This window comes from Diplodia seriata, assembly GCF_021436955.1.
Source record: "Diplodia seriata strain FDS-637 chromosome Unknown scaffold_10, whole genome shotgun sequence".
Classification (NCBI taxonomy): domain Eukaryota; kingdom Fungi; phylum Ascomycota; class Dothideomycetes; order Botryosphaeriales; family Botryosphaeriaceae; genus Diplodia; species Diplodia seriata.
In genome coordinates this window covers 1,635,775-1,645,864 of record NW_027117317.1, presented here as the reverse complement: position 1 = coordinate 1,645,864, position 10,090 = coordinate 1,635,775, and the positions used below count along the sequence as shown (strand labels likewise).

At 56.4% G+C, this 10,090-nt stretch overlaps 2 protein-coding genes across 2 annotated transcripts; both read right to left on the bottom strand.

The window, feature by feature from the left end:
- Nucleotides 1-3,644: 3,644 nt before the first annotated feature.
- SUB8 (serine protease) lies at nucleotides 3,645-4,619 on the bottom strand (the record flags this gene model as incomplete). The annotated part of the gene is made up of 2 exons (XM_066781091.1): nucleotides 3,645-4,049; nucleotides 4,611-4,619. 2 exons carry the CDS (start codon nucleotides 4,617-4,619, stop codon nucleotides 3,645-3,647), a joined length of 414 nt encoding a protein of 137 aa, XP_066629037.1.
- A 2,172-nt stretch (nucleotides 4,620-6,791) lies between these two features.
- SLS55_009695 (uncharacterized protein) lies at nucleotides 6,792-8,195 on the bottom strand (the record flags this gene model as incomplete). Its single annotated transcript, XM_066781090.1, has 2 exons — nucleotides 6,792-7,484; nucleotides 7,881-8,195. The coding sequence occupies 2 exons, from the start codon at nucleotides 8,193-8,195 to the stop codon at nucleotides 6,792-6,794; spliced, it is 1,008 nt and encodes a 335-aa protein (XP_066629036.1).
- Between the last annotated feature and the right edge of the window lie 1,895 nt (nucleotides 8,196-10,090).

Genomic DNA, 10,090 nt, shown 5'->3' with positions numbered 1-10,090 from the left:
CGAGGGGCCAACACCTTCGCGCCCCCGCAATCTCGGCGAGCCATGACGATCATCAACTAACGACATGGGAGCCCGAGCCGTACCGAAGATCGCCTTCACCTGAGCCAGGGTGGTCCTACTTGTTTTTGCTCCCTCCCCCTTTACAAAGAGACTCGCTCACTGTAGAGCCAAATCTATTTGCTATTGGGTTGCATGAGGAGACGGAGCTGACTTCAAGGTCGAGCACCGGAAACGGTGAAATAGACCTTCCTGCGAAGCATACCGTCTCTGTAAAACGGGATGAGGTTCAAGATGAGACCCCCTTGGAGAGTGAATGGAGCTTTTTTCCGACCAATTGTGATTCACGATCCGCTTCAAGTACCCCAGCCACGAAGATTTTCACACCCTCGCATGGTATTCCAGCAACATCTTCCGACAGGCTTCCACTATATCCTACTCCTATTTTACAACAGGAGCAGGTCCGCAAACCTCTTCCGCAGTTTCCTCGCGAATCGTGTCCTTTCCGCTGCGAGCCCTGTCAAGAACTTTTTCTGACGCAGCGGCTTCTTGGGTGAGATACCACGTTTCTGTTCCTGAGGAGTGGTACTAATGGAAACATAGCTATCACCAACACAAGCAGCACGGATTCCTCCCATGTGAAGTTGAGGAATGCGGAAAATCTTGTCGGGACAAGAAGACTTTACAACGCCACGTGGATACGATCCATGGGAACGTTAAGTTCGCCTGCCAAGCTGAGGGATGTGACTACACGACCAACCGAAAAGACAACCTTGATCGGCATGCCAAGCGACATGCACCAGCCAAAAAGGAAGATTTTCGTGAGCTGGCTTCTTGATGTCTCGATTGTTTTTGCACATTGTTAGGAGATTTGCGTTTCTCTTAGGTTTTGGCGCTTCGACACTGCTCGCTCCTACTCAAGTTCTGATGGTCTTTTGTAAGCTGTTACAAGGGTCGTTTCCAAGAGCATGATCTCCAGATTGTCCCGAGATCCCTCTTTCAATCGTCTAGCAAGATTCCCTTCCCCAGTATGAAATAATGAATCATTCTCTCCGTTTTCCTTTTTCCAGAGGTTTCAACTCCATAAGGCCCTAGGGTACTAAAAGCTGAATTCTCGCTAGTGTATAGCTGTCAAAGTCCAGTGACGTAAGACGAGTAGATGACGCTGTGTTGCGACTGTACATGAGAAGCATGGCGATGTTTTCGGCGCAGGTTGCGTGTTTTTTAGTCGGATTTCTCAATTTGGGCAAGGGAATATCAGGCATTATGAAAGGTAACAATGATGTCATGTTCAGCTTATCATACGAATGACTCAACGAGAGCGCCTCTAATCTTTTGATTGGCGGCCTCAACTTAGTTGTGCAACGGAATAGCCCCCCGCACGAGGGGTATTGAAATAACCCTGATTGGTGGCCTCAGTTATACGCTTATAAGACCAGGACCTCAGCCTTGCTCCCCTCATTACCACTATTCAACCGCAGCTCCACACCTTTCCTCATCTGTGCCAACCAAGGTATCCGAATTTGTCTGCGAAGTGTGCGATTGCTGAACATCAACAACCGCACGCATCATCAAGCCTACCATCAAGCCAACATTCTCTGCAAATGGAATGTACGTCCCTCGTCCCTGATGGAAATGATGAAATAACTAAGGCCTTATCAATGGTCATATGGATACTGAAAAGTTTGGTTAGCCTTTCGTATGTTCAAGTCTGAAACAGGGCCAGGTGGTCCTCCTGTCCTCAAAATACCTCTTCACCAGGCTCGTCGCAGGACTGCTAACCATACCCGCCACCTCTTCGGGCCGCGAAGTTCTTCCAAGGATGAGATACTTGACAACCATTTCCGCGACCTCTTCGAGGATGAGTTACTTGACAACCATTTCCGCCATCCCTTCGGGCCGCGAAGCTCTTCCGAGGATGAGTTACTTGACCTCTTCGTATCGGAAGAGCAACAGCAAAATTTGCGCGATCTCGCAGTGGCAAGAGTCCGTAAACTACCAGTGGCAAGAGTCCACAAACCACCAGTGGCAATAGTCCGTGAACCACAACACTTCCAAGGACAAGAGCATCCGCTTGCTGGAAAAGTGTATCGGCCAAATGCTCTTATGGAAGGAACTTCAACATCATCTGATAATGGAACCATCTTCGACGAGGATATGCGGAAGATAGGCCGTCACGACGTTTCATGCTGGAAAGAAGGTGCAGGGCGTAAGAAAGAATGGAGATCTCTGAAGACTTTGATCAGCGCCGAAAAAGTCTACAGGAAGGCAAAGACTACCAGAAAAAGTGTCCAATGCGTGGAAGTCACCATGGCATCTCGATCTATGCTGCCTCTTGCCCTTGTCAAGCATACTCTTCGCGTCCGACCCATGTATCAGCGGAGGCAGCGCGGAGAGACATCCTCCAATGAGTTCATTCTGCATGCCGAACACCTTGATGTGTACGAAGACGACGACAATCTCAAGGAGTGGGAAGAGTAAGTAGGCAGTATACGCAATATACGGAGATAGAAGATAGACTAAACCATACGTAGGGCTGCTGATATCAATACTGTCTTGTATCCGGACCCCGACTACAAAGCGGAACCATGTCTTGGCTACTTAATCATCCCTCCCTACGACAGCTTTTTCTGTTCGTTACCCAGGGCACGTTTGGATGTACCACTACCAGACACGTCAAGAGCTTGACGCATTGTGACGTCTACGAGATTAAGCACCTAATGCATCCTGGCATGGCCTGGGAAGCACGCGCATTCGAACTCCGCAACCTGGACAAGAAAACATACAGCGCGAGAAACGGCGACCTGAAGAAGTGGAAGAAAAGGAACATGCAAGGACAGACACCACCACTATCATTCAAGGCAGACGGCAAGATCTGGGTCATTACAAAGGTAAAGGATCGGCGGGCAAATGTGCCTCGTCCTTCAGAGGTGCGAACGAAAATCGTCGATCCGGACACGCTTGACCAGGAGTTTCCAGCTCTTAGCACAGCCTCATTAGCTCCTGAGCGCTCATTGGGACCATGGCCCCTCTCCAAAACGACCCTCGAGCTCCTTTACTTGGAGACCCAGTGGCATGCATTTTTGAAGGACTTGACTGAATGGCTCAAGGAACAAGACATTCCTAATCAGCGCATTGGTCTTATTATGAATGAAGTAATCAACGATGTCATACCCTAGGCGTCGTCTTCCGGCCGTTCTGCATTCAATTTGAACCTCTGCTTGAATTGCAAACCACTCAATGGTGACGCGTATAAATCACTGTGCAGTGTAGTCTCTCGACATGTGGCATCATCAGCACAACATTCCGCAACGGTGGTGTTCAATTTTTTCCTACCCGGAGAGAATTCCCCCCGGGGCAACTTAACATGATCATTTCTCCTCTTCTCTACTTCTTTCCCAAACCAAGCTCTAAACGCAAACCCAATCGTAACAGTCCGATTCCATCTCGTCAAAACAGGCAGAGACAGCCGAGAGGGCAAAACGAGGAGGGAAAAGAAAAAAAAAGCAAACCATATCAGAAAAACCCCTACCTACCCACCACAACAACCCAGGGCCACCTCTTCCCCTCCACCCTTCCAACCCATTCCGATATCTCCTCCCCTCCCCTCCCCTCCCCCCTTCCCCCGCTCAAACTACTCGAACCGCTTACGCACCATTATTAGCCAACACCAAATTCCCCCCCGACACATACGCCGAATTCCTCGTCAACACCCCCGAGATCGCTCCACTCTTCACGAAACTCTTCATCCCGCTCGGACTCTGCCTCAGACTCGTCTGGCCGACAGCAAAATACGCGACGAGGCCAGCAACATGCGGGGTCGCCATGCTCGTGCCACTCAGGCTCTGGTACGCGCTCGCACCGGTATTGCTGGCGGAGATGACGGCCTCGCCGGGCGCGAAGACGTCGACGCACGGCCCGGTGTTGGAGAACGACGACACGGCGTCGTTGATGTTGCTCGCGCCGATGCCGAGGACGGTGGACGAGCCGGTGCCGCCGAGGGCGGCGGGCGAGGAGTTGCAGGCGTTGGTGGCGGAGTTGCCGGCGGCGACCTGTGGTTGGGTTAGCGGGTTAGCGGGATCGTGGTGTGGTGGGGGGAGGGAGGGGGTGGTTGGAGGGAAGGGAGGGGATGATGCGTACGACGGTGTGCACGCCGGCGGCGGCGAGGTTGCGGACGGCGGTCTCGACGGCGGTCGAGCGGCTCTCGAAGCCGAGGGACATGGAGGCGACGGACGCGATGAAGTTGCTGGCGCTCTTGCGCGTGGCGTGGGTCGAGGCGACGTAGTCGAGGCCGGAGATGAGCTGGTGCGGTTGATGGGAAAGTCAGTACCGACGGTTTCTACCCTTCGGGGGCTGCCGCATCCTGCTGGGGGGGAGGAGGAGGGGGAGGAGAAGACTTACGCCGGTGGAGGTGCCGGAACCGGTGCTGTCGAGCACCTTGACGGCGATCAAGTTGGCCTTCGAGGCAACGCCGACGGTCGATCCGGCAATGGTTCCGGCGCAGTGAGTTCCTTGATGCAGTTAGCCCCGGCCCATTGCAGACCCAAAACGCGCCCCCGCAACAACGAAAGCAGAGAAAAACAGAGATCTCAGAAAAAAAAAAAAAAACATACCGTGCCCATTCCCATCCGTACTCGGGCTATAATAACTCCAGCCCGTCTTCGCCCTACCGCCAAACTCGCTATGCGCCGTATAAATCCCCGTATCAACAACATACACATCGACGCCGCTCCCAAGCGCCGCATCATCATACGTATACGTAAACGTCCTCGCGCTCGCGCTCCCCGACACCTTGGCCGTCTGCGAGATGCGCTGGAGGCCCCACGGGGCGCTGCCGCGGGTGGCCAGCGCGTGTATCTCGACGACCGGCTCGACGGATAGCACGTCGCTCTCGGCCGCCAAAAAGTCGGCTTCTGCCTGGGTGAGGGCGCCGGAGAAGCCGGCGAACTGCGTGTTGTTGTAGGTCGACTTGACGTCGTCCATGTCGGCGTGCAGGTCGATCGAGGCGAGCAGGGCCGCGACGTCGACGGAGGGCGCGGTCACGATGTCGAAGTCTTTGGTGTCGCGGCGCTGGTGCCGGTTCGGGGTGGTGGGAGCGGCGAGGACCACGGCGGCCAGGGCGGCCTGGAGGGTGAGGAGGAGGGAGGCTTTCATGGTGGTGAAAAGGAGGAGGGGGGGATTGAAGATTGGTGGGGGATGATGGGCTGGTCGCGGTCCGTTGGGTCGAGGAGATCCTGAGAGCTGGGTTTGCTGCTGGGAACTGATGCTTCTCTCTCTCGGTGGGCTTCTGTGCCGGCTTTTATACCTCCATCCGAGCGTTTTTTTTTTACTTCTTCCTCATCTCTCCCCATGTCGCGTAGATGGGGCACCTTGGTGTACGTCCCCCGTACTACGCTTGGCGCGCGCGATGGTCCTTCTGGGAAAGAGACAAAGTGTCGGACTGCATGACAGTATTGGCTTGGCCCGCGGTCCCTGCACGCGTGTCTGTCGTGATGGAACGGACGTCAGGAAAGTCAGGCGTTGAGGACACAAAGCCAAGGCCGTCCAAGCCGCGGTGGATCAAATGACATGACGGCTCAAGGAAAGCCAAGGGCAGATGCGCAGGTACTGCTCCTTGTAATGCGCCGATGGGTTGCCTTTTCCGTCCAGCGCAGGCCTGAGTAGCTGCGCCCGAGGCGTGCGCCACAATGGGAAGACCGCAGCGTCGACAGATGGCAAAACGCACTGCAGCGGCTAGCCGTGGCCGCTCGCTGCGTGCCTGGTTAGCTCGAACGGGAAGGCGGCAAGAGCGAGAGGGACTTTTTTCGATCCGGATGGGGGATAAGGCGGCAAGATTTGGGACGTTGTGACCTAAGTGGTTGAGGCGCCCAACGCGCGGGATCAGTCAGACGTCAGGACCTGCTCATGCGCGAGACAAGAGGAAGCATAGATATATATTCTCAGCGTGGAGATCGCAGATCTGACGGATGGAGCCAGATGACGCGTAATCTCCTTCTCAGCTCTGCCTCGGAGCATCCTGACGGATTGTGGTACAAGAGGCGGCCGATCCACCGTGGGACAAAGCAAGTCACTTTTCGACGAGCCCGCAGTGTTGAGATAATGCGCAGTATCGGCCATGTTCCGATACAAGCAGGCCGTGTCAGATTTGCTTTGCCAACAAGTCTCGGCCCAGAATGCTTATCGGGCAGGTGAGCAGGCCGAGTGATTCCAGCGCATCTAAGGCGTCATCCTTGGCATCCAGAGAGCCAAGCATTGCGGGACTGTCTTGCGCAGCGCTTGCGTCGGCTTGCACCTGACGGAAGACCTTGGCGGAAGCATCGTAGAAAGCATAGAAGACATTGTTGGGGTGAAGAAGGAAGTTGGGCTTACCATGTAGCTGTGGCGTGGTCCGTCACGCGACGCTTGGTAAGGCAGACCTGCCCTTTTGGGATGATAAGGCACCCTGTGCCAATAGTCCGATAACTAAGCACCGTCGGCTATCGCCTGCGGAATATTGGCATACTTCAACACTTGTGAGCCCCGTCTCTCTCGAGAATCCTGTCCAACCGCTGGCAATTTCGAAGTCCAGACGTGGCGGAATAGCCACGGCTGCTGAATTCGTCGGAAAAGTCCGCAGAGCGAAGGGTATATTGAGAAATTAACAATAGCTTCCATGTCTCCAGTCTGCCCTGTTTCCAGCAGACGAGTCCATGGGGCATTAGCGAGTGTCGCCGGTGCCGTGTTTTCCTCCAAAACTGTGAAATCACAACGCCTCCATCTTATCGTCCCGCGCAATCTCCATATCAGCTGCGCTCTCATAGTCCACCGTGTTTTCTTCTCGCCTCGTTTTCCGCATCCATCTCAATCGGGCTGCCTCCGATGACGCGCGCATCCTCCCTCCTCATCGCATCCGGACTGCCCACCTGGTGGATCTCGTGATCGCCAGGTAGCTCGGGGGTGAACTCGGGAGCGCCCGTCTGCCGATTGTACCCCACAAACGTCATGTGCTCTTGCGGGGGCGGCGAGCTGTATCGCGGCTGGTTGTTGTTCACATTCGTGAAAGCGGTGCTGTCGCTCCATCGCGCCTGGTTCGGGGGCTTCTCCGTCCCCAGCGGCGGGCTGCCTGGCATCGTGGGCGGTGGGCTGCCGTAGCGCGACGGCGTGTGGTCCGACCACGGTGGCACCGATCCACCAAGGCCGCCGGGTTGGCTGCCATGGTCGCCGATTTCCGAAACGGGCGGCTGAGACTGCGCGTGCTTGAAGAACTTGCCGTACGCCCTGCTGCGGCCGACGAAGAAGAACAGCGCAGCCGCCATGACGACGAATGCAACGGAGCCGACGACGATTCCGGCAATGGCGCCGCCCGAAAGGCTGCTGTGGCCCCCGGAACTGGACGATGACGATGACGAAGATCCTCCTCCTTCTGCGGGCCAAGACTGGCCAGGCGCCAACTGGTACACGGCGTCCATGGCTTCGGTGTGCTGGTGGCTGAAGGAAGATCCATTTTGCTGCATCATGTCAGAGAGTGGCACGAGAGGGATTGCTTTCAAGAAGACGTACTGGGTTTATGACGCCCACCATGCCGTTCGGCGAACATGAGTCTATCGCATCACAGTAGAACCAAATAGGGTCGGTGTTGTTGATTGTGAGATTCCACGTCTCCCTCTGTCGACGAATTAGTAATTTGTTGATGGTTTTCTCGTCTGAATGGCATCAGGAGGTTTTGGAAGGTAGCCGTGATGTCTCAACAGAGTCGAGGTCCGTGCGAATGTAAGAGGAGCTGATCGTCCGAAACATTTTCGACTGCTTGTAATTGCAGCCCCAGACAATGGCTTTATTCTCGAACGACAAGGCCCCCGGTCTCTTCAGCCGCACCGGTGGATGATGGGAGAAATGGCGCTTACATTTGTGAAAGAGCTGATCTTGTGGTTCCCGGAGAAGAAGCCTTGGTCAGCTTCATCGGTGTGGTAGAGTTCCCACGGCACGCACGGGTTGCAGCCGGCGGGACCGCATAACGAAGTGTTGTTGCTGTATTCGCCTCTGATCACCGAGTGGTTTGTCGGGTAGAAGTCGAAGATGACGATGTCGCCAACCTCGGCGATGGTGGTGTTGGGGGTGAAGTTGTGGCCACTGCCGGCGCCAACAGAGACGGTATGGGTGGCGGCGAGGCTGCGGGTTGCCAGGCCCAGGGCGGCGAGGGTCGCAACAAATCGTCTCATGGCTGCGCAGGGTGGAGGGCGCAAACCGGACGGGAAGGCGCGCGACGGGGAAAGAGGGAAACAGACGGCTACATGAATTGGCGGGTGACAGCTCAGAAGCGGGGGCAGGTGGGTGCAAACAACCCGGTAGTTGGGATATGGGTTTTCTTAACGAGCACATGGCACGCGGCTGCTCAGCCTTCTTGCAGTGCCGCGTCGGGGCTGCCGGGTCCCCCCATGCGGCGTGCCAGAACACAGGCGCAACCGCGTACCGAGCGTGTTGGACTGCATCGTAATGCTCACTGGAGGGCGGTGGTGGCGTGGCCGGTTTGCGCCTAGCCGACGCATGTCAGACGGCACGCTGCTGCAAGCGCATGCTCAGGCTTGACCGCCGGCGAATGCAAGTGCTGAGGCTGCGCAGGGGTGTGGGAACCTTCAATCCTTCGTGCGCGCAGCAGTGGGCCGCATCGTGGGGGCCGAGGGGGGTGCCACGTTGGGACAAAACGCCTGGCTCCATCCGCCGGAAAAGGTACAAGCGCGAGCTCGGCGGAGGGGGCGGGCGCGGTGTTGCAATTCGTGGAGGATTGCGATGTTGTGCGTGGGTGGTGGGCGGGAGCCTTGTCAAGCCGCAAGGGTCGACGTTGCTCGGTGCGGGGCTGCTGCAACCGCCCGCTGCGAGGGTTCCCGGCCTGCGTGAAGAAGCTTGACGTTGCCGGCGTCGCAAGGCTTCCACAGGAGAAAGTGCTGGCGACAGAGTCGGTGCCGGGCCGAGACTCGGGTGGTGGAGGTGAATGTGAGTGGAGGGCGGGCCTGGATCGGTGTTGGCGAGTGTGGCGCCATTGGTCGCTTCCGTTTTTGTCAGCTTAGTTGGCGCCTAAATTTAGCACGCCCGCCGCCGAACCCGCCTGCTAATCTGCACCTGAATGTTATAAGACCGTTACGTGGAAGCTTAGAATGGCCTGCGTCGACTGCCACTCGAGCGAACTTCACCCAAGACCCAGCATCAGTTGAGATGGAGATCGGTCCGCTGACGTAACCGTCTGCAAAACAGCTTCGTCTCGTGCAGCCTCCCATCCACATGCATTTCTTTTGACTCAATTCTCCTATCCATCCACTCCGTCATTACCACCTCCTGCGCCATTCATTTTGGCCGACATGCCGCCCATTTGCACAGCAACCACGGCAAAGTTAAAAATGGAACCGGTCTAAGCCTCATCTTGGCATTTGATAGTAAGCACCGGCAGTGGCTGGCTGGGCCCGCTCCTCGCTCGAACTCCGCCTCCAGATGGCCGTCGGCAAACCGACGCACCATCGGGCCCGTGGCCGCATGGTGACGGCATTGTATTCTCCGCACTCCCATCGTCACGTCCCACAGCATGCCCATCAGCGGACAAGGCTGTTCCCGCAGTAGCACACCTGATCAAGATCATGCACGTCACGTCAGCGCGACCCCTCACTCTCCATATCTATAAATGCCAAAATTCCAGCCTCGTCACATCCCACCTACTCACCCGTCCGCGAGGTGCTCTAACCCCGCATACGTGTAACCCGCCCGGGCCGCTACAGTGGCCGACGTATTTGGAATGCGTCATGCCGCCGCCACCCGCCAGCATCCGCCTACCATTCGTCGGGGAACGTGCCATCTTCTCCCCGGCTCGACATGTTGCAGCCGCCGATCGACGGCAGCGGCCGCTTCCAATTGCTTGGGTTGCAGATGGTCTTGTTCGCGCTGGTTTTGTTGCTATTCTTGACCACTTGTTGGCGGTCTGTCTGGCTCGTGGGGGAAGCAGCCGGGGGGCATGCAGCGACAGACGGTGGCAGCACGCCCTGCACTGCCTAGTTCGTGGTCGAGATCCGCGTAGCTTGCAGCGCTGCTGCTGCTCGGTCGCCGCTCAGTAGTGGAGGTCTTGGTGTTG